This window comes from Macrotis lagotis, chromosome 7 (assembly GCF_037893015.1).
Source record: "Macrotis lagotis isolate mMagLag1 chromosome 7, bilby.v1.9.chrom.fasta, whole genome shotgun sequence".
NCBI lineage: Eukaryota > Metazoa > Chordata > Mammalia > Peramelemorphia > Peramelidae > Macrotis > Macrotis lagotis.
The window spans coordinates 155,707,009-155,731,951 of NC_133664.1; the positions used below are offsets into that span (position 1 = coordinate 155,707,009).

The following is a 24,943-nucleotide window of genomic DNA, read 5'->3' on the forward strand; positions in this document are numbered from 1 at the left end:
TTTTAAAAAGGATAAAAGACAAAGGGATGGGATAGAAAGAAAAAATATTAAATTAATATTCCAGAACTGTTTGCTCAACTCATCCTAAAGTCATTTAAATTCTGTTTTTTAAAATGACACTAGACAAATCACCATTAAAACTGGTTGCCTTTTTCCCTCTATCATACTCATGGCCCGTTTCTTTTATAAAGTTTGCTTTAAAAAAGAAATCAATCATCAAAAAAAATCAATTCACATTTCATTCTTCAGGGGAGAAACAGTTGTACTTAGTGAACTTGATAGATGTGAAAAGCCAAGAAGAGTTAGAAAAAGTACTTGCAAAGCACATTTTTTCCCTCACAAATCAAAAGTTTCTCTAAGAATAGATTGATCTAAGGCTTGTTAATCCACTATTCTTATAACAGAAGCTGCTATGAGTTTAACTACCTTATATCATCCTTGATGTTGCCAATTTGGCATACAATTAAATTCTCCTATAGTTGTCAATACCCTGGAAGATGATCTGCTGGGATCAGTTGGTAGATTGCCTGCAGTAAAGAAAATTAGGAATTTCAATTCCTTTTCAGATGTATGTTTTTTTAAGGGAATAAGTTTAGCTATTCATTCTCAGGCATTTCTTTAAGCAAACATTTCCTTACAATTTATATTACTTTCTCCAATTAGTACATTAAAATTAGTTAGCCTTTTTTAAAAATCATCTGAAGTTCTAGTTTTTATTCTTCATATATTTAAAAAATTAAAAGCACGCAGACACTAAGCCCTAAAATCAAATCCACTTTATCTACTGGTCCTTGAAATTGGAAGTTAGTTTATAGTTTTGCCCCTAAGAATGTGTTAATGTGAATTCCCTTTCAGTTTAAAATAGAAAAGCACCTGCCATACCCTGGATATCTTAGAAAACCCTTCTTTCTCCCCCTACCAAAAAAGGCAATTCAGTTTTATTACCTGAATCTTACCTTTATCTGTACTTCTTTCTCTGCAAATTTTCTGGTTCTATAACTGCAGAGAAGAAATATTTTTAAAATGAGGAGGAAAATTAAAGTTGTATAATCAAATGTTTCATTTCTATAACATTGAAATATTTTATTGTTAACTTTTTAATGGCTCTGTTTTTAATGTCAGCTACATAAGAAATATTTTTGAATATGATTCTTCTGTTTGGTAAGGTTAGCATTCCTTGGACTGGCAACATTTTAGTCAGATGCTTAAAGTTGAACTCTTAGCTGCCACAGATACCACTGACACCCTGGCGCTTTACTTAAGCTGTTACTAAATAGTTTTTTCACAAATAGTTTCCATTATCAGCTATTTTGAAATATCTTTTGTGTTAATAATGTGCCAGAAACTTTTTTTAAAAGTTACAAAATGATAGCCAAAAACATTCAGTGATGATAGTTTAATAAATAAGATGCAATTAGCAAATCTTTAATATGCCACTCTCATATGGATGATTATTTTTGTAGCATTCAGTGTTAAGCCTTTCATTTTATACTTATTGCTAGATCATTATATCTAATTATTTTGATAATTTATTCAAATAATAAAACTCTAAGTCTGAATATTTGTAGTGAAGAATGAGTTTAGAGAAAAGAAAATAATTATATGTCTCTTTCCACTGCTATTTTATTCTGCCTGCCATCAGAGTACAAAAATACACATTCACATCATCTATCTGTTGAATCTCATTCTTGGATTTTACAGATTTAGCTACAATGCAAACACAGGTCAACTAGTGTTAAAGGACTGAAAGAATGAGCATCATCAATGAGGACAGATGAGCTGTGCAGTATGTAATGCTTAAACAGGTGGTTTGGATGATAAACAATGTTCAGCAGCACAAAAGATTTAAATACTTTTGCATCTCTAATTACTTTATCCTGTTTATTAGACAAAAAAACAAGTAGCTGGCAAACTAAATTTCAGCTTTCTGTGGCATAGTTAAAATAGAATCTTTACAGAGTTAGAACTAACTTTTATTTCTTTAAAATACCCTCAAAAAACTTAAAGTCTGGCAAAAACTTTATTCAGATATTGTTTGCTAATAGCATTTCAAAGACTTGGCATGAAGCTATGTGCAGAGTCATAGTGGATTAGGAAACTTTTAACTGTGAATATCCCTCCGTGTTCTCTCCATAAACACACGTTGTTCTGAGCAATCCAGGAGTGGTGATGCTAACGGGTTCTGTGTTTTTGTTTATAGGACGGTGAACTTCGACATCATAAAATACTTGTATGATTTCTTGTGAAAACAAGCTTCCCGGCTTCACATATGGACACTGTGACAGTGACTAAGCCAAGCTGTGTTCATCCATCACTTAGCTGGCCAGGGAGAGGAGTGTTTTGGCTCTATTGGATTTGTCCAAACAGGTGCTGGCCCAGCATGGCATCTGATGAAAATACTCTGATTGGTCTGGGTGGATCTGAGCAGAGAACTATTTACCAGAGACCCTGGAGTATTTGGAAGCAATGTGTTAATTATAAACAGCAGGGTTTGAGCACAATCTGTTCTATTCTTAATGATGTTATCTTAACACTGAAATTGCCTGAAACCCATTTACTTAGGACTGCATTTTGCTCTGTGAACTATCCCCTGCGCTTTGAACGTGCCAGCAGCCCTTGTTTATATGCCCAGTTTTTTCACTTCCTCTCTGCAGGAGACTTTGCAATTGCCTGCCAAAGCAGCTTTTTCCTAAGGCCATGATTTTAAAAGATTGGAATTGTGAAATGTAATAAATATATGGTTATATCTAAACCTAAATGTTTATCTCTGTAGATTGTAATTTTTTTCAAAACAGAAGGTAGTTTTGATGGGACATAGATCAGCATTGCATCTCTGACCAAATCTAGTAACTGCCAACCTGGACAGTGCTTGTGTGATACTTATCTGGATACCTATTTGCAATTAGCTATCCAAACTAGGGCTTTATTAATGTTGTTAACTTTTGTTTTTAACCACTAGCTATTAAAAGTTTTACAGTTTATACTGTGTCTCTTTTGTCAACTATAGACCTTGGTTCTAATTTTTCTTGTCTAACCTGGTTTTTTGAGAGCACTTGCAGATTAATATTTGAATATTTGAAAATTGTTTTAAACTCTTTAGGAATGCTTGATAAAAGAGCCTTGTTTAAATGGAATTTTCATACACTTCATTTTTGGAGAAACACTCATATTACGTACTCCCAGATAAAAAATTTTTATGTACGGTAATTGCCTGTCACATAGGAACTATAACTTACTAACACAAAAATACAGATTAAACATGTAATTATTCATTTGATGCATATCCTGTATTTAGCAGGTATGGGAAAAGAGAAACATAAATTATACCTTTCTTTTGATAGAGGAGAACAGGGAAAGAAATTCCTCTCCAGAAAGAACACTTCAGAGTGAGTGTTAGTATATTCCTTCTAGAATGGAATGACTTCATCTTAACCGGTAGTTAGAGTACATTGGTCATGTCAGGGCAGGACCGGTGTTAAACACATGGAGAAAGTTGTGGGATTCTAGTACTAGGATTCCTAAACTTCCACAAAAATGAAGCCATTTTTGTATAGCCAATTCAAGTAAGAGGTGTGGCTGCTTAGACCTAAATAGCCTGCTTTAATGTATTTTCTAAAAGTTTTTTGTTGATCTAGATTTAGTTTGATTGGAATACATAAGAAGTGGAGAGAAGGACAGACAAACAGAGAGAACTGAAGTCTGTTTTTAAGATGTCTGCCTCCTCCCACATCCAACATCTATTATAATAACTTCATACCAGGTGCCCCAAGTTTAATTGTATTTTTATTAATTTTTTTAAATATTTCTTGATTACATTTTAATCTGATTTAGATTTCAGTTAGGAATACTATAATCTACATGTTTGATATCTGTGATCTGGGTTCACACCTGTGATTTAGGTTATCCACTCTTCCTCTGGCTTACTCAATTATACTAGTTTTGAATCTCCTTTCTGGGTCTTGACAAGTTATGAGTCTCATGATTTCAAGCTAGTAAGTGTTTAATGTGTTAACCCTCATGGGATGTTCACATTTCCACATGGGAGGCCTACATATACCAATAATAAGATTTTCTTCTACTGGGAATTTTAGATACTTATGGCAGATCAGTAATACAATAGAAAGCATTCTGATTCTGTAGTCAGATTCCACCTTTGATTTTCCCTGTGTGATCTTGGAACTCTCTGTGTCTTACTATATGGTCAGTTTTTATATAAATATATATGTATATATATTCATTAGTAATACTATTTAGAAAATGCCATGTCTTTTAGCTTTAGTTCTTCCAACTATTTGTCAATTCTTTATTTTCCTTTTATTTATCTTTCTACTCCAGTTATTCAGCATTAAAATCATCTGCTGTTATTGTATTACTATTTGTCTTTTTGTAATTCAGTTAATGCAAAGGAATTTATGTGCAAGTTTAATATTTCATGTTTATGGTTTCTTTCAGCATAGTACAATTTTCTTGTTTATTTTGTGTTTATTTTGGGATTAACCTGATGCTCTTCCATTTTATCAGTGACTGGCTTTGTATTTTAGAAGTATTAGATTGTGGAGTTTTATTTTCTTATCTCATGTGACAGTCTTTTGTTTTGTTGGATTCTTTAATCCATTCACATTTAAGTTGAAGAGTTAGACTCATATTTTTCCCTTGTGACTCTGAGCAAATCACTGAATCTCCCTAGGCTTTGGTTTCCTCAACTCTAAATTGAATAGATTTGATTGGAAAACCTCTGAGGTCCTGCATTCAGTACCAAATTTTTTTCTTAGGGTAAAGGAAGACTTCAAATCACACCTAAAATATGGCATAACTTCAGTAAGCATTTATTAAACACAGTGTCCAACACTGTACAAGACATGGGGAATACAAGACAAAAAAATAGTCTCTGACCCCAGAGGGTGTGGTCAGTATGTCATTAATTAGCAGTTATCACTAACTCCAGCTATTTGAAATAACCATAGTTTTATGGGCATGATAATCATAAACTATAAATGAAAGGAAATCTGGCACACTTGCCATTCTCACCAAAAAAAGGGGAAAAGGAAAGTAAAGGAGTTTTAGTGACAGCATCAACTCTAAGACCAGTTTTTCCAAAGTATATGACATACCTTTTAGGCTCAAGCAGCAGTGGATATAACTCAGAAACTAATTATGTAAATTAGAGAATTGTTGAGTGATACCTGAAAGCTCCCTCATCTAACCTTTTTTTTCCCCCGTATCTTAGATCATTTGAAGTAATTAAACAGAGGTTGGTACTCAGCTATCTCCTCGTTTTTGAATGCTTCATCTACCCCTGAATATGACTGCCTATCTTATGAGCATAAATTTAGCTAATTTTGTATGTAATTTTAATCTGCTGACACAATTTTCTTTGGAAATGCTTAGTAGAGCTCAAAGACATCTTTCATATTGAGATATCAAATTTCCAATCAAATTTCCAGTTAAATACATTGAATATACAGTTGATGTTCACTTTCCAGCAGTGACATTCATGAGGCACAGTATGAGGAAGGAATAATTCAGTAGAGCAAAGAAAATCATCAATGTATTCATTCCTGTAACCTGAAAGCTTTCCTACAACAACATTGCCTGGCATGTTGATGCATGACAATGATGGGGAAGTTAGTAAGGCTTTCAACTCTCTGTAAACATCAGGTACAACAGCTGTATTATCTGACATTGACTCTCTCTCAGTCTTGGAGAAACTTTTCTGCCACAGTTTATCCATGGGATGATCTTATTCTCACTACTTTCACTGGTCTTTAAAGGAATTTAGGAATCAATTTTGCAATCTCAGCTTTATAGACACTATAGATCCTTGCTAAAAGTACAAATTAATACATGTTCTTACAAAAAAAACTTCTCTAAAAATACTAGTGTTACCATTTTGCATTTTAAGAAGTATTGCTGATTTCTCTTTCAAATCTAGGCTTAATCATAGGGAGTTTTTTGGGTCCAAGTTTAAAAGAAATCTTGTCTGTGACATTGGTTCTTTAATGGTAATTATTTTGTGCTGAAACTTATTTGGGTGAGTTTGTCACTTGAAGGATTTTATAGAAGTAGAGCAAATGGAATTCTTAAGTGAAAAACACAAGAGAACAATCTATAAGGTCCAGTGTAAAACATAGTTTGAAGGGGGTACATATCCTTTCTTCAGGAGAGCATATGATAGAAGTGAAAGTTGGGTTGGACAACCAAAGCTTTTCCCCAAGTAATTTAGATTGGTTCCAAAATCTTAAATTACCATTATTTTAAAGATAACTCACTTTTTATTTTTTATATTTATATTTTGACAGCACTTGTACTCCAGTAGTATAGACACAAATGAGCTTAGCATCTAGCTATCACTAATAATTAGTTAAAATAGGAATCTACCAAATTGCGTATTTCCTTCCAACTCACAACTATACCACAGATGAACCTTGTTCTGGGTTTGCTCAGCTGGCAACCACCCATCCTTCCTATACACTGCACATTTCTCATATCCAAAGACACCCTGCCTTCATAAAAAGGCCTAATCCTCCAGCCCAATTGAATTTGTCTTATTCTTTCTTGTATTCTCATATCTTGAATTATAAAGTTAATTTGAGTATGTTTTTGAGTGGCAAAAATTCTAACTCTAGAGCTCTGTGTACCATGAATGCCCAAGGCAGAGCTAAAAAGACTTTTAAAGATTCTAGGCATAACTAAAGAAGTCTGGGACTTCCAGCAAAGATGACATTTTGAAAGATTACAACCAAGCCCAACTTCCACTAGAGTAGTGGTTCTTTAACCTTTTTTATGTCCTGGATCAGTCTGGTAGTCTGGTGAAGCAAGACAATGTTTTTTTAATTCATAAAATGAAATACATAAGACCACATAAGAAACCAACTATATTGAAATACAGTTATCCAAATATAAAATAATGACTTCAGTGACCCCAGAAAAGGCAGAAATATTAAAAGTAAAAATAATAAACAGCCTTCACAGACTTCAGTGTAATAAAAATGATAATCAGAGGAGGCTTGAAGAAAAGTTACAGACTTAGAGACAATTATACAATATTCAAGAATGAATGAGTTGGGGCGGCTAGGTGGTGTAGTGGATAAAGTACTGGCCTTGGAGTCAGGAGTACCTGGGTTCAAATGCGGTCTCAGACGCTTAATAATTACCTATGTGGCCTTGGGCAAGCCACTTAACCCCACTTGCCTTGCCAAAAGAAAAAGTGAAAGAACAAATTAGAGAATCAGCAATTTTGTCAAAATTTTAAACCAATTTAAGAACCAAATACCAAAACACTAGCATGTAACTAAAGTAGTCCTTAGGGCAAAATATATGTGTTGAAACTATCAATATAAGAGAAAGAAAAATGTCAATAAATTGGGTTTACAAATAAACGTTCACAAGTCAAGAAATTAGAAATCCCCCATGCCATATAAAGGAAAGTAAAAATCAAAAAAAGACAAATCAAAAGCAATTATTTATAAATAAATCATGGCTGTTCAGTCCTATCTGATTTTCTCCAATGGATCATAGTCCACAAATGCTTGTCCATGAGTTTTTCTTGGCAAAGATACAGTGATTTGCATTTCCTTTTCCATTGGTTTCAGTGAAACTTGCCTAGGGTGAATAGAGTGTAAAACAGAATTTGAACTTCAGTTCTTCCTGACCCCAGGTCTAACACTTTATCCACTGATCCACCTGTCTCTATAAATAAAACTAGGAACTGGTTTTTAAAAATTTACAAATAAAATGAACTTAAGTGAGTTTCAGTAAGATAAAAAAAATGCCCAAAAGTTGAAATCAAAACAAGGGAGTAATAAAAACAACTATCAGAAATTACCATATCCAATTACATGCTAGCAAAACCAAGAATTTAAAAGGAGAGATTACATATAGATAAATGGTACAGTGAAATGGCAATGTGTCAAGTCCCTACAACTCCATACATAAGTCTTTCAGAATATTTAGGAAACTACTTAGAGAATAAGAGTTTATGGAGAAAAGACCCTCATAGCCAAATGTTGATTAAAATATTCAGCTATTAAATCTATATCTGAATGGGAAAAACAATCTGAAAGTCACTTTGAGACTTAGGAAATAGGAATCCTTTCTCTATACATATATCTGTGTATATAAATGTATGCATGCACATGCATATTTATACATATATACACACACAGTTGCATATGTTCTCATTGTGAGCAAATAAAAGTGAAACTTCTTGGGTAAAAAACAATAAAATTTTAAGAACAGTAGGGAAAATTACTCAATGAATACAATTGATGTCAGTCAATAAATATTTATCTAGCAGGGGCAGCTATGTCACTTGAGCTGAGCTTTGAAGAAAGCTAAGGTTTCAAAGAGATCAGAGTACGAAGAGAAACATTCCAGAGCTGGGAGTCGGCATGAGCCAGAAGGATAGATTTTGAGGGAATTGGAATGTGGTAGATGGGGAGGAATAACATCAATTTATCTGGCGACAAGGGTAGTTAGACTCTAATAAACCTAGAAATATAGACTAGATTGCAAAGGACTTTAAATGCACAACATACAGAAGCAAGCAAAGCTTGTGACCTAGTGTGTCCAACACACCCAAAGACTCCTTGCTGTTAGAGTTAGTACTCACTATTTGACAAAAACTGCTGTTGGAAACACTGAAAAAGAGACTGGCTAAAAATCAGGCTTAGATCAACATCTTACACATTTACCAAGATAAGATAATAGAAACAAATAAGGACAAGGAAGAAATTTCCTTTCAGATGAATGGATGGGGAAGTATTCTTGATTAAACAAGTGATAGTATCACAGAAAATAAATTAGATAATTTCATTTCCATATAATTAAGTTTTGGCCCAAACAAAGCTAGTAGTTAAATTAGAAGGAAAACAGTTAACTAGAAGTAAAAATTGTCAGTTTTCTTTGATGAAGACCTGATTTCCAAGATGTATAAAGGAATTAAGTCCATGTAAAAAATAAAAGCCTTTCCTAAATTGATAAATGCTAAAAATATAAACAAGCAGTCCTCAAAGGAAGACAACCAAGCTATCTATAACCATATTAAAAATTAACTCTAGATCACTAATCAGAGAAACGCAAATTAAAGCATGTCTGAGAGTCTACTGATCAGGTTGGCAAAGTTGACATAAAAGGAAAATGACAAATGACTGGAGGATCTATAGGAAAAGATAACATTGCACTATTAGTGAACTGATCCAGCCATTCTGGAAAGCAATTTGGAAGTGGGACCTAACAGAGTAAACCATGAGTAAATACTCTGACCCAAAGTCACTAATACCACTAATAGACTTTTATGTTTATACCCCAAAGGTAGCAAAAAAAAAAAAAAGGGAAGGGACCCATGTACAAAAATATTTGTAGCAGCTATTTTGAGAATGTTTTTGACTTGAAACTAAGGCGGGGGGAGCATGAATTGGGAAAAGGCTGGACAAATTATGTGATAGCATACTACTGTGCTTTAAGAAATGATACAGGAGGGACAGCTAGATGGCACAGTGGAGAGAGCACCAGCCCCAAAGTCAGGAAGACATCAAATTTGGTGTCAGACAATAATCACTTTTACTGTCACTTCACCCTATTGCCTTGCCAAAAACAAAAGGAAATGATAAAGGGAATAGTTTCAGAGAAAGTTTAGAAAACTTACATGACCTGAGATGGAGTACATTGAGTAGAACATGAATGATTTATACAATAAAGACAAACAACTTGGAAAGACTTAAGGAGTCCAGTGAACAAAATGATAAAGTGATTACAAAGGTTTCATGAAACATGCTACTCCATTCCTGACTGAGAGGTGCCAGAGTCATGATGCAGACTGACATGGCCATGGTGAGAATTTTCCCCTTATTTCCTTTTTTTCCTCTGCATATTTGTCAGAAGGATTTTGTTTCTGTTTTGTGAATGGGAAAGGAAAGGGGGGAAATAGAAGAGGATTTTCATTAATTTTTTTAAAAAACTTTTTTACCTTTGTGATGATTGCTTTTTAAGATAGATCAAAGCATAAAGCTTATCTATAGGTCACTGAGCAGGGCTGCCAGAACAACAAAGGGAAATATAAAGTGAATGGGGTGAAGGGAGAGTGGAAAGAGGCTCTGACTATAGCCACAGTGGTACAGAAGGCCGGTATTCAATCTCTCATAACTCTTAAGTCATGGTAGCCCAGTTGCCCCTCCCTAGCAAAAGCCCTTTACACAAAACAAAAATAGATCCTACCACTCCATACATAATAAATTTGATTAGAATATATAAGTCCTAGGAGGAGGGTTTGTAACCACAGCATATCTAGCCCTTTGGAGGTGCTGCTTAGGGTTCATATTAAAGACATCACTCATTTTGAACAAATTTAATCTGCTAAAGAGAATGACCAGTACACTGATGGAATTGGATAGTTATTTTCCATTATAAATCACTACTAAAAGCAATAGAGGGATCTAGATATCTCTATCCATATAGATAGACATATTGCTCAGTTGTTTCAGTCCTGTCCAATTATGTGACCCATTCAGGGTTTTCTTAGCAAAGCTACTAAAGTGATTTGCCATTTCCTTCTCCAGCTCATTTTACAGATGAGGAAACTAAGACAAACAAGGTGAAGTGACTTGCCCAGGGTCACACAGCTAGTAACTGTCTGAGGCTGTATTTGAACTCAGAAAGCTCAGTCTTCCTGATTCCAGACCTGGTGCTCTATCCACTGCACTACCTAGCTGTCCATAGTTAGAGGACTGTATCAACTACTAACAACTAGGATCAACATTGAAAAAATTATAGCAAAACTCCATTATAATGTGCAGACCACTTATAATGAGAATCAAGTCATGTGCCCATTGACAGACCTATGTGTTGTGAATCTCTTGCAGGTATTATTCTTGTTTCCTAAATCCAGAATGATAATAAAATTATGCTTAATATAAATTGGTTGAGAAAAAATCCAGGAAAAACATTAATGGCAGAAGACAAGATGGGTGATAGTGATAGCAAATTCGCCTATATAAAATGATTTGACATCAGGTTAATATAAAGTTGTTCTTTCAGTGCCACACAGAGAGAGGAGGGGAATAGGTCTGGATATAGACTATCCACGACTAAGGGATTTGAAGTCCTATATAATCCACCTGAATGGAAGAAGCCTTGGCCAGCAAAACACCTTACACTATTTCCCTGTCCACTCTTGGGTTGCATAATTCCTTTTATGATATAGGGCTATTTCTAAATGATTCATTCAATTTGCAAGAAATATGACCCAACAACAAAAATGTGCATACCCTTTGATCCAGCAATATCACTACTGGGTCTATACCCTGAAGAGATCATGAAAAAGGGTAAAAACATCACTTGTACAAAAATATTCATAGCAGCCCTGTTTCTGGTGGCAAAGAATTGGAAATTAAGTGAATGTCCCTTCAACTGGGGAATGGCTTAGCAAACTGTGGTATATGTATGTCACGGAACACTATTGTTTTATTAGAAACCAGGAGGGATGGGAATTCAGGGAAGCCTGGAAGGATTTGCATGAACTGATGCTGAGCAAGATGAGCAGAACCAGAAGAACATTGTACACCCTAACAGCAACATGGGGGTGATGATCAACCTTGATGGACTTGCTCATTCCTTCAGTGCAACAACCAGGGACAATTTCAGGGTATCTGTGATGAAGAATACTATCTGTATCCAGAGAAAGAATTGTAGAGTTTAAACAAAGACCAAAGATCATTACCTTCAATTTAAAAAAAAAAAAAGTCATCTTATGTACTACATAATTTTGCTATCTCTAATATTTTATTTTCTCTTCGGGGATATGATTTTTCTCTCAACACATTCAATTTTGATCAATGTATAGCATGGAAACAATGTAAAAATTATCAGACTGTTTTCTGTGGGTGGGGGGAGGGAGAGGGAAGAGAGGGTGGGGGAAATTTTTAAATTCAAAACATTACAAAAATGATAGAAACTGCTATTGTATATTATTGGAAAACAAATAAAATGTATAATAATAAAAAAAAGAAATATGGCCCAAAATTCTGGGCAAGTATACTAGAAGATAGTATCTCTATTTCTTTCCTAGAGACTGGTTGGCAAGTCCTTTCTGTCTTCATTACTAAATCTTTTTTTGCCTTTGTTGATCCAAATGGTTGCAAAGGAACAGAAATTTCTTTAAGATTTAGCTAGGGCTAGGGAGTGGGCAGGATATCAGAGTGAAAACAGGGACTCCCGTGAGCTGTCCCCCAAATCACTTCATATACCTTTATATTATGACTAACCAAATTCTAGAGTGGAAGAACCCACAAAAAAAAAAAAGAAACATTTTTAGAGAGGTCTGTTACAATAGGATTAGAAAGGACCTGCAACGCACCTCAGACCAAGCCTGAGCAAAACAACTTCAGTCATCCAGAGGCAGACCTCTGGGCCGAGGTTCCCTGAACTTCCACTTCTGTGGATCCCTAGGGGTGTAGGTTCTGTGGCAGCAGGGGTGGTTTCCAGACCTCTCAGCCCAGGGATCACCAAGGACAATTAGAGGGTTGGCAGGAAAACTCTGCCACACCAGAGTGAGAGCAGAGCCCAGTCCAGTGCAGGCCTCAGCACAGACCTGGCAGGAGCTGCTTCCAAAGCTCTCAGCCCATAGATGGTAAGGGGTTTGGGGGAGATTGCTACCACTGAGGCAGGACTCTGTTGCTTCACCCAGACTCAGTTCCAGGTCACAGTCTGTGGTTCTAGTCTCAGTAAAAGGAGAACACAACAGCACTTATGGCCTGCAGCGGAGCATGGACCCTCCTCATGGTTTGAGAACACAGGGGAGTTCTTCTGGTCATCTGCAGACCAGAGCACAGGCCAGAAGATGTCATCGCCTCTCATAAGACTTTGGAGGAATTGAGAACTTGCAGAACTCTGGAGGTTCTCCCAGCTACAAAAACCCTCAAAAGCTTGGGAATGTGTCTTCCACCCTAGAAGCAGAGCTTCAAATTAACAAAGAGTTAATAACTCAAAAATGAGCAAACAAGAGAAGAAAAAAAATTCAACCACAGACATTTACTTCAGTCCAATGGAAGATCAAAATACACACTCAAAACATAAAGTCAAAGGTTCTGCATCCAAAGCATCTAAGAAAAATATGGCTATGGAAGAGCTTTAAAAAGATTATGAAAATCAAGTAAGGGAGGTAGAGTTAAAATTGGGAAGAGAATTGAGAGGATGCAGGAAAATCATGAAAACCAAGTCAGCATCTTGGTGAAATATTGAAGAATATAACATCTTACAAACCAGTTTGGCTCAAATGGAAAAAAGCAGTTCAAAAGTCCAATGAGGAGAAGATGTAAAAGGAGATAACAAAACTCTCTGAAGAAAAGAAAATATTACAAGCAGCCCCGAAGAAATAATTCAATTATCCTGTAACTACAGTCAAGATTATACAAGATTTAACAGCTTCTACATTAAGGGCTCGTAGGACTCGGAATATGATATTCTGGAAGGCAAAAGAGCTTAATTACAATTCAGCAAAACTGAACATTACTCTTTCAGGGGAAAGGATGGACATTCAGTGAAACGGGACTTTCAAACTTTCCTGATGAAATGACCAAAACTGAACAGATAGTTTGATCTTCCAAGTACAGGAGCATAAGTGAAGCACAGAGAGGATTGATGGGAAGAATTAATGATGAGGGATTTAATGATATTAAACTGCTTGTATTCCTGCATGGGAAGATGATATAATTCTTATGAGCCTTCTTATTTATTAAGGCAGTTAAAAGGAGTATATATAGACAAGATACAGGAGGAACTTGAATTTGAAGATATAATATATAAAAAAGTTGGAGTTAATAGGATGAGAAAGAAATGTACTGGGAAAAAGGGAAAGGAAAGGTCAAATGGGACAAGTTATTTCACATAAAAGAGGCTTTTTTGCAGTGGAGTAGAAAAGAGGGGAAAGGACTCTCATTGGAAGGGGATTCAGAGAGGAAATAACACTCAATTGGGTATAGAAATCTAAGTTACCCTAGAGGGAAAATGAGAGGAAAGGGAATGGAAGAAGGGGGACAGGGGGAAGGGAGGTGGGTTGTAAGTGACAGAAGAGAGGGAAGATCATGGGAGAGGGTAGTCAGATACAACACACTTTTGAGGAGGAACAGGGTAAAAGGGGAGAGAGAGAGAGAGAGAGAGAGAGAGAGAGAGAGAGAGAGAGAGAGAGAGTAAAATAAATGAGGTTGGGGAGGAATAGGATGGAGGGAAAAACAACTTGCAATAGCAACTGTGCTATAAATATCTTTGAATAGATGACTTTTTTCTTTGTGATAACATTCAGAATGTATATACCCAATAATGTGATTGTTGAATTAGTGTGATTATTTTTGCTACAAATCACCTTCCAAAAAAAACCTGATTCCATCAGTTTTTTAGCACTTCACTCCCAGCTCTAAGTGCTTTTTCAGCTGAAGCTACTTTCCATGTACTCTGAATTTATTGTATATTTTAATTTATTTCTATATTTTCTCCCCTCCTTCATGGTGATGACAGGAAGGTTTTTAGCACACTGCCTGGCCCAAGGGTAAGCCCTAAATAAATGACTACTGATTGATTATCTCTCCCATTTTTCAATGGCAATTTATAATGTTATTATATACAATCCTTTTGTTGAATCCAGTTGTTTTCTTTCCACATCCCTACAATTTTCCATCTTAGCTAAGCCACCTTAGTTTTTTTTTTTTTTAGGGCCTGGAACAAAAGCAGTTTGTGAAACAATATTTTATGATATTTCAGCCTTGCTAAATATACTATAAATAACCTATTCTACTTAGGCTACATGTCATGTTTCTATGTGATGGTCCTTGCCTCTGGGACATTTTCATTTCTGAGTTTCTTTCCTACTGAAGATATTAAATTATATTAAAATTTAAAGACCCAGGAGTACTTTGGGCATTCATATGTCCCTGTACCTCTCTGGATCTTCCAAATTTGGACAGCAGAGGATAAAAAGAAGCTAAAATGGGCATAACGGATTCTTCTTCAGTCAATGCTGGCTCTTTTTCTCCTTCCTTAAACTATATAATCCCTTCTCCCCAGTCAATATCTTGAAATTTTACCCACTACTCAGTTTCGAGAAGTTTGTCATCTTTCTGGCTACAAAACATTCAAGACAGAAGCCCTAACCTATGCCACTCTCAGAATCCCTAACTCTGGACAGCATTTAAATTTTTCAAATATGGTTTTCCTACCTTCCTTCCTCACAGTTTACATTACTAAAAATGTGTGCTTTTATTATCTTCTGAAGCATCTCCACAAAAGTCCCTGATTCTGCCCCACTAGCCAATAAGTCAAAGTCCCCATAATAAAATTACCTATCCCCACCCTGAGATTTCATTACCCTCATTTTCTAGAGGTTCTTTCAGTCTGTCCCATCTTTCTTCTTTCTTTCCTTATTATTTCTCTTGACCCTGTTGCCCCTCTTACTCTTTTCCATTGATTTCTCTTTTCTTGTGTTCAGTTCTTATTTTTTCCCTACAATGCTCATAGGAAACAGTCTCCCCAAGATCAGTTCTCCTAAACTAATCTAACTACTACTGATTGTCCCTGACTGTTTATTTCATAGCATTTATTCTACTGCAACCATTTTTTTTTTTTTGAGGGTTAAGGACACTGGCTGATTATACAAGGGGTGGGAAGAACTCCTAATTGAGGTAATTACCTCTACTGATAGATATGCTGTAATCTACTAATCCTCATCACATAGTCTTAGAGAAGTGGGTTATTTGGGAGTTTTTGTTTGTTTTGGGGTGGGTTTGTGGTTTCTTTTTTACTTTTCTTTGTTTTTCCTTTTCTTAGCTCAGTGTCTGGCCCCAATTAGGCATTTAATAAATGTCAGTTGGCTAAATGCCTAAGAATTAGGATACTGAGAGGTCAAATCACTTACCAGTGTAAAGGGCAATATGTGACAGAGGCAGGAACTTATTCTAAGGTGATCTCTAATTGTTGGACCATTTTATTTGTTTCTAGTTTTATTTTGTAAATTTCACAGGTAATAATTCTATAAATGACTTTGAATAGATGGTTCTTTTTTTCTTTCTGATGATGATGTTTACAAGGTATATATATATATATATATCCATATATATATATATATATATATATATATATATATATATATATCCAATAATGTGATTATTGAATTGGAGTGTGATTATTTTTGCTACAAATCACTTTTCAAAAAAAAGGTTCCATCAGTTTTCTAGCATTTCACCCCCAACTACTAGTGTTTTCCCCTCTAAGGCTACTTTCCATTGATTCTATATTTAGCTTGTAGATCCCAATTTACATAAACACATACCTACAAACATATACAAGTGTGTATTTTTTTTCTTCCTCCCCATTCCAGAGATGGGGGAAAATAAGGAAAGTTTTAACACTGCCTGGCCCATGGTAAGCACTAAAGTGATTATTGATTAACTAATTGTTTGACTTTTCTCTCATTTTCCAATGACAATATAAATTATTTTGTAGAATCCTTTTGTTGAATACAGTTCCATACTATAAAATGCTCCCTGCACTTCTAGTCAGTCAGTAAAAATAATTTCTTAAGTACCTATTACATGACAAACTCTATGCTAAGCACTGAAGTTACAAGAGGCAAAAGTCAGTCTTTTCCTTCGGAAGTTCACAATCTAAGGGATCAGACAAAAGCAAATATGTGCAGATTGTATACAGCTGTATAACTACCTCTGCATTCTACAACTACTGATATTTGGTAAATGAGGTTGAATGACCTTTTGACAATAATTCTTCTAGCACGGGATTTCCCTAAAAACTAGGAATGATTCATCTTATCAATGAGGGAGGAAAAAAATGATTTAGAAGAGACTAAATGGGGGCGGCTAGGTGGGGCAGTGGATAAAGCACCGGCCCTGGAGTCAGGAGTACCTGGGTTCAAATCTGGTCTCAGACACTTAATAATTACCTAGCTGTGTGGCCTTGGGCAAGCCACTTAACCCCATTTGCCTTGCAAAAAAAAAAAACCTAAAAAAAAAAAGAGAGAGACTAAATGTCTAGATGTTATCTCTCAAAAAGAATCAGGTTAAGCATGGTACCTTGAAAGAAGCTAACTATTGCTTATAATCAGTTCTGTTACAGTGAATCTCATTATTACATGTATTCATGTATATGGTAAATTCAGTTGTGTACCCAAATAGAACTATGAGTAAAAGTCTATCATGTTACATTAGCTCATCTGAAGGGTTTATAATATTTAAAGTACTTAAATAAACAAAAACATAGATGGGGGGGGTGTTAGGGTTTTTAATGTTTGTCTTTTTTTTTTTTTTGCAAGGCAATAGGGTTAAGTGGCTTGCCCAAGGCCACACACCTAGGTAATTATTAAGTGTCTGAGGCCAGATTTGAACTCAGGTTCTCCTGACTCTAGGGCCTGCGCTCCATCCACTGCACCACCTAGCTGCCCCTCTTTTTCTTTCTTTTTTTTTTTTAAAGAAAATTTTATTTGTTTTGAGTTTTACAATTTTTCCCCTACTCTTGCTTCCCTCCCCCCTCATCGCCCACAGAAGGAAGTCTGTTACTCTTTACATTGTTTCCATGAATACATTGATCTAAGCTGAATGTGATGAGAGAGAATCATATCCTTAAGGAAGAAAACTAAAGTATAAAATATAGCAAGATTATATAATAAGATATCAGGTTTTTCCCCCTAAATTAAAGGTAACAGTCCTTGTTTTTTGTTCAAACTCCACAATTCTTTCTCTGGATACAGATGGTATTCTCCATCGCAGATAGCCCTAAATTGTCCCTGATTGTTGCACTGATGGAATGAACAAGTCCATCAAGGTTGTTGCTGTTAGGATGTACAATGTTTTTCTGGTTCTGTTCATGTTTCTCAGCATCAATTCATGCAGATCTCTCCAGGCTTCCCTGAATTCCCATCCCTTCTGGTTTCTAATAGAACAATAGTGTCCCATGATATACATATACTACAGTTTGTTAAAGCCATTCCCAAACTGAAGGACATTTACTTGATTTTCACCACAAACAGGGCTGCTATGAATATTTTTGTACAAGTGATCTTTTAACTATTTTCATCATCTCTTCAGGGTATTGACCCAGTAGTGGAATTGCTGGATGAAAGGGTATGCAATTTTTGTTGCCCTTGGGGTGTAATTTCAGATTGCTCTCCAGAAATGTTGGATGCGTTTGCAGCTCCACCAACAATGCATTAGTGTCCCAGATCCCTACATCCTTCCCAACATTGATCATTGTCCTTTGTGGTCATATTGGCCAGTCTGAGAGGTGTGAGATGGTACCTCAGAGATGCTTTAATTTGAATTTCTCTAATAAATAGTGATTTAGAGCAATTTTCATATGACTACGGATCGGATCACTTCGCTGTCCTCATCTGTATAATGGCTTTGCAAATGAGTCCTTTGTCAGAAATACTAGTTGTAAAAATTGTTTTCCAATTTACTACATTTCTTTTGATCTTGGTTATGGTGGTTTTGTCTGGGCAAAAGATTTTTAATTTAATGTAATCAAAATTATCTAGTTTGTTTTTAATGATAAAAACAGATTTTTCTTTAAAAAATCTTAACATAGAGCCCTAAGGCCACCCAGTGCCCGAATCTGCCGAAGTAGAGTTACTCGTTGGGTCTGATCCGGTCCTTGTGCCACCCGACTGTCCTCCCTGAGAACCCCAGCCCAGCCCAGCCCAGCCCAGCCCAGTCTCCACCATGCCGGTCAAAGGAGGAACCAAGTGCATTAAATATCTGCTGTTTGGGTTCAACTTCATCTTCTGGCTCGCAGGAATTGCGGTCCTTGCCATTGGCCTATGGCTCAGATTTGACTCCCAGACGAAGAGTATCTGAGCAGGAAGACAACAATTCCAGTTTCTACACAGGCATTTATATCTTGATTGGGGCTGGTGCCCTCATGATGCTGGTGGGTTTCCTGGGCTGCTGTGGGGCCATACAGGAGTCACAATGCATGTTGGGCTTGTTCTTTGCCTTCCTCTTGGTGATATTTGCCATCGAAATAGTTGCAGCCATCTGAGGTTATTCCCACAAAGAAGAGGTGATCCGTGAGATCCAGGATTTTTATAAGGAAACATATGAAAAGATAAAGAGCAAAGAAGGCCCCACCAAGGAAACCCTCAAAGCCATCCATCATGCATTAAATTGCTATGGTATGGCTGGACCTTTAGATCAGCTGATCACAGACACCTGTCCCAACAAGAACTTTATCGAGGGGATAACTATGAAGTCTTGCCCAGCAGCTATTGAGGAAGTCTTCAACAATAAATTCCACATCATTGGAGATGTTGGCATAGGGATTGCTGTTGTGATGATTTTTGGCATGATTTTCAGTATGATTCTATGCTGTGCTATCCGGAGGAACCGAGGAATGGTCTAGAGTCTTTGCTTTCATTCCCTGAGCAGGAAAGTCTGCCCTCTGGAATTGTTCTGTTTGTATCTTTTGTTTTATTTTGTTGTGTTTGCCACAAACTTTAGTATTCATTCTGCATTTTTAAACAAAGTTGTTCTATATTTGTTATCTTTTTAATGCCTTATTTGATACCAATGTTTGTAGTTGAGGGTTTTTTAGTTTTTGCTTTGCTCCTGCAATGAAAGGTACTATATTTGCTAGACTCTGGTTAAAGATTTTTACAGAATAAAAGACCATATTGGCCTTTAAATAGATTAAAATAAAATTCTTATCTCAGATTTAATCAGGATGTAACTTATGTTGAAGACAATTTCATACATAATAAAGATTATGACAATAAAAAAAATCTTAACATAAAATGAGGTGGAGCAAGAAGTAGAGAAATATAATGACTTTTTTTTCAAAAATTATTATTACTGATCTTCTCAGCAGAGGTCTTTAGAATTATTTCACAATTCTCAAGCAAAATGATTGAAGGGCTGAGCTTTTGGGGAAGCACCAGCAACCTTGAGGCCCGCATGTTATAGTAGAAATAAACCAAGTAAATAATCTTCTAGAATTTTGATGGAGGGGAAAAAAAATTCCTTGATTTCTGTTATGATTACCTTGCTTCTTTTCTCTTCTTGGCTTATACCCAGATTTTAGATCTGCCTGCTCCTCTGAGAATTTATGGAAGCTGTGGAGAAAGCTTTCTTTTGTAATGTGTTGACTCCTAGTAACATTTTGATAGTTTCCTTTCTGTTTACAACCTGCAGTTCCCTACAGAGGCCATTCTCCGCCTACTCTCTTTGCCAAGTTGTTGTCATAGCATTAATTAAATTGGAAGAATAAAAGCATTGCATGTCATTTTCTATATTGCATGCCTTCATATTACAGACATATCTCCATGGAGAAGCTCTCTACATAAACAGAAAATAAATGCCTAGTAACATTACAAAAGCTCAATCAAGGTATTGTTAAGATAGGGAAATAATAGAATGCATGGCATTCATCATATTGGGTGAGAACTTTCCAAGGGCCTGAGTTTAGTTTTTTGTGGTCTTTTAAAACTTTTATATTTATAGTAATTCCACCCCCCCAAAAAACCCCTAGAAATTAGGAATGTATTTTGCAAATTACATTATACCCTACTCTAAAATAAGTATTAGGTACATATTTAAAATACCCACATCTTATATGTGGGTTAAATGCCATATAAAATCTATTGTTCAGTCTAGAAATGAATTTTGGGGGTTTCATCTTAAGTATTCCCCTCCCTGCCTTGCGCATAAAAATCATATCATACATATAACAATTTTCAAAATGCCTTTTATCTGCTTTGTTTTAAAAGCAGAAAGCAGAATTATTGTTTATAAAACAGGGACAGGAACTACTGATGATTCATTGGTATGGAAAATTCCCATATGAGGAAACTTTCTCTATCAATACAGGTTGGCACCTTTGAGTCTTAAGGGGGTTCCTTGGAGGGCTGAGAAATTTAAGTGTCTTGTGATTTCCTTAGGGTAACACAGGTAAGTTTTTATCAGAGGCTAGAGTTTTTCCTGACTCCAAAAATCAGCTCAATATCCACTAGTACAGGGGTCTTAACTTTTGTGTGTGTATACCATGAACTTCTTGGGCATCTAGGTAAAGGCAAAGTATATTTTCTAAGAATAATATTTTTAAATGCATTCATTAAAATATATGATTACAAAGTAAATCAATTCTATCACAGTTCAGTTATTAAAAACTGTTTTAAAGTTCTTAAATTCACTTTAGGAATACCTGTGTCTAGTTACCTCGCCTTTTAGCTCCCTTGAGAATCTTTCAGCCATAGAAAAGCAAGCAAATTTTACCATATCCCTATTTCACTTAAGTGGCTTCCATCAAACTACAGCTTATTCAGTTTCTTTTTTTTTGGCTTATTTATTTTATATTATTACAATAATCTTGTGAGAGTAAACATAACCCCCCCCAAAAAAAGATGAGAAATCTCAAGAATAGTGAAAGAGAAAAAAATGTACTTCAGTCTGTGTTCAGATTCCGATAGCTCTGACTCTCAGATGATGAGTTGCCTTCATAAATCCACCAAAGAAGTTGTTTCATTATTTTTCCCACAGTTGCTATTACCAGCTACTCCTCCACTTTACTCCTCACTCTCATTTAGTCTATTCTCTCTCTCTCTCTCTCCTTTCACCCTGTCCCTGTTGAAAAATGTGTTGTAGGGGCAGCTAGGTGGCACAGTGAATAGAATACCAGCCCTGGAGTCAGGAGTACCTGAGTTCAAATCCAGCTTCAGACACTTAATAATTACCTAGCTGTGTGGCCTTGGGCAAGCCACTTAACTTCATTGCCTTGGGGGGGAAAAAAAACTAAAAAAAAGAGAAAGAAAGAAAGAAAGAAAGAAAGAAAGAAAGAAAGAAAGAAAGAAAGAAAGAAAGAAAGAAAGAAAGAAAGAAAGAAAGAAAAATGTGTTGTATCTGAATACCCTTTCCCACAATCTTCCCTCTCTTCTATCACCTATTGACCCCTTCCCTTCCCCCATCCCCTCTTATCCTATCCCTTTCCTCTAGGGTAAGATAGATTTCTATACCCTATTAAGTGTTTATGTTATTTTCTCTCTGAGCCATTTCTGATGAGAATGAAGACTTACTCATTCCCCTAACCTCCCCACATTCCATTCCACTGAAAAGAGCTTTTTCTTGACTCTTATGTGAAATATCTTAGGCCTTTCTTCCTCTCCTTTCTCTTCCTCCAAGTAATTTCCTTTATCACCCATTGACTCCATCTTTTTACTATATTATACCATTATATTCAGCTCCTTCCTGTGCCTTGTTTATATATGCTCCTTCTAACTGCTCTTATAAATGAGAAAGTTCATATGAGTTATCAGTATTTTCTTTCCATGCAGAAATACAAACAGTTCAACATCATTAAGTTCCTCATAGTTAGTCCTTGTCCACCCTCTCTATGGTTCACCTGAGTCCTGTACTTGGAGATCAAACTTTCTGTTCCGCTCTGGTTGTTTCAACAGAAAAGTTTGAAAGTCCCCCGTTTCATTAAAAGCTATCTTTTTCCCTGAAAGAGGATGTTCAGTTTTACTGGGTAGTTGATTCTTGGTTGTAAACCAAGATATTTAGCCTTCTGTAATATATCCCAAGCCCTATGAGCCCTTAATGTAGATGCTGCCAGATCCTGACTATAGTGCGATGGTAGCTGAATTGTTTGTTTCTGGCAGCTTTTAGTATTTTTCTCTTTGACTTGGGAGTTTTGGAATTTGGCTATAATATTCCTGGAAATTTTTCTTTTGGGATCTCTTGCAGGGGGTGATTGGTGAATTCCCTCAATTTCTATTTTACCCTCTGCTTCTAGGATCTCAGGGAAATTTTGCTGTATTATTTCTTGAAAAATGAAGTCTAGGCTCTTTTCCTAGTTGTGACTTTCAGGTCACCCAATAATTTTTAAATTATCTCTTCTGGATCTGTTTTTGAGGTCAGTTGTTTTTCCAATGAAATATTTCACATTTTCTTCTAATTTTTGTGTTTTTCTTGGGGGGGGGCTGATTTCATGTAAACTCATTGGCTTCCTTTAGTCCCAGTCTACATTTGAAGGAGTTATTTTCTTCAGAGAACTTTTTTAATCTCCTTTTCCAGCTGGCCTATTCTGTTTTTTAGGGCATTCTTCTCCTCATTTGCCTTTTGTGTTGCTTTTTCCACTTAACCTAAACTGGTTTTTAACATATTATCTGCATTACTTTCATTTCTCCTCTCAGTTTTTCCTCTATCTCCCTTAATTGATTTTCAAAGTCTTTTTTGAGCTCATCCATAACTTGAACCCATTTTCTATTTCTCTTGGAGGTTTTAGATACAGAAGCTTTGATTTTGTCATCTTCTGAATCTTCCATGGGACCAAATTTATTTTCTATGGTCAAAGACTTCTTTTTCCTTTGTTTGCTAATTTCCCCAGCCTATGACTTTTTTTCACTGCACTTCCAAGACTTTGGGGGTTTGGGGAGGGTTCAACCCACAGGGACCTTAATTCCTCCAAGGTGTTATGAAATGCTTTGACTGCTCTCTTGCCTGTGCTTTGGTAGTTGATGACCACAGGCCCTCCCCTCTGCCCTGGAGCTGTGAGGAGAATCCCTGCTTGGCTATGGTGGTATGGGAACCCAAACTGCAACCTGGATTTGGGTGTTGGCAAACAGCTGAACCCTGCCCCAAGGAGAGCAGAGAGACCTCTGCAGAGAACCCCTTACTGTCTTTGGGCTGCACTCTGGAGGTGCAGGCTGGCTTCACTGATTCCTGCTGCAGGTTCTCACACAGGGATGCTCTGAGGCTGGCACTCGCTCCACACTCACTCTCGTGAGGCAGTTCTCTCACCACCCTTTCAAGCTGTTCCTGGTGATCCTTGGGCCTGGAGGTCTGGAAACTTCCCTCACTGCCACAGACCCAGGTGCCTCCATTGATCTAGGCACTCAGCCTGGCTGAGCTGCAGCTACAGCTGTGGCTGCAGTCGTGCTCTCTGTGGCCTAGTTGAGACAGACCTTTCCTGCAGAACTTCTAAGTTGTCTTGGATTGGGAGATTTTATCACTTAGTCTTCCTGTGGGTTCTGCCCCTTTAAATTTTAGCTAGAGTCATACTTTGACAGTTTGGGGAATTTCTTGGGGAACAGGTTTCTGAGCATCCATCTTGGCTCCACCCCCCCCCCCCACCTTATTCAGTTTCTAAAGAGGATCTTCCATCTAAAGAACCGTATTTCCAATTCCTTAAAGTGTAACAAGTGTCCTCACACTAGTTCATTAAGCCAAGCCTGAGAATAAAGAACAGGAGAGAACAAAATAACATGTACTCCAAAAAGTATTGTTCCTCCCTTTTCTTAATTTCCCCCTGATTGACTCCCCATAGTCAATAAATTTCTTTGTTTTTTATTCACTTGTGTCCAACTCTTTTTGACACATGGACTTGTCCATGGAGTTTTCTTGGCAAAGATATTGATGTGGTTTTCTATTTCCTTCACCAGCTCATTTTACAAATGAGGAAATTGGAGCAAACAGGATTAAGAAACTTACTCAGGGTCACATAGCACATAAATGTTTGAAGCTAGATTTGAACTCAGGTCTTCCTGACTTCCAGCTCCAGGCTTGCTGACTACTAAACCACCTACCCGCCCCTCAATTAGTTTCTAAAACCTGTCAAATGTCCTCCATGACAACTTTCTCATATTTAATACATCTTTTTAACTACTGTAATACCTTCCTAATTATCTCCCCACTCTATTCTTTACTGACCTCCAATCTACACAATTGCCAAACTTATCTTCCTATGGCACAGCCCTGATTATATAACTCTCCTGTTGAAATCTGAAGGGATTCCTTTTTGCCTCTAGTAAAAAAAAATGAGATCCTTAGTCTGGCATTAAAGACCTTCCACTGTCTGGTACCAACCTTTCTTTCTTCCTTATATCCCTGTATGTTCTACCTCACATTCTAGCCCAATTAAAATATGAATTGAATATCAAAGAATCATAAAGTTCCAA

General features: G+C 36.4%; 1 protein-coding gene and 1 pseudogene across 4 annotated transcripts in view; both read left to right on the forward strand.

Annotated features, from left to right (window-relative positions):
* The window catches only part of ORC5 (origin recognition complex subunit 5), a 90,724-nt gene extending 86,388 nt beyond the window's left edge, over window positions 1-4,336 (forward strand). For all 4 annotated transcript variants that reach the window (XM_074193984.1, XM_074193985.1, XM_074193986.1 and 1 more), the window contains one exon: window positions 2,201-4,336. In XM_074193984.1, the coding sequence (XP_074050085.1) occupies window positions 2,201-2,246 (46 nt within the window). In that variant the 3' untranslated portion in view covers window positions 2,247-4,336. The remainder of the gene's footprint in view (window positions 1-2,200) is intronic.
* Window positions 4,337-18,694: 14,358 nt separating this feature from the next.
* Window positions 18,695-19,445, forward strand: LOC141493885 (CD9 antigen pseudogene; annotated as a pseudogene).
* Window positions 19,446-24,943: the final 5,498 nt, after the last annotated feature.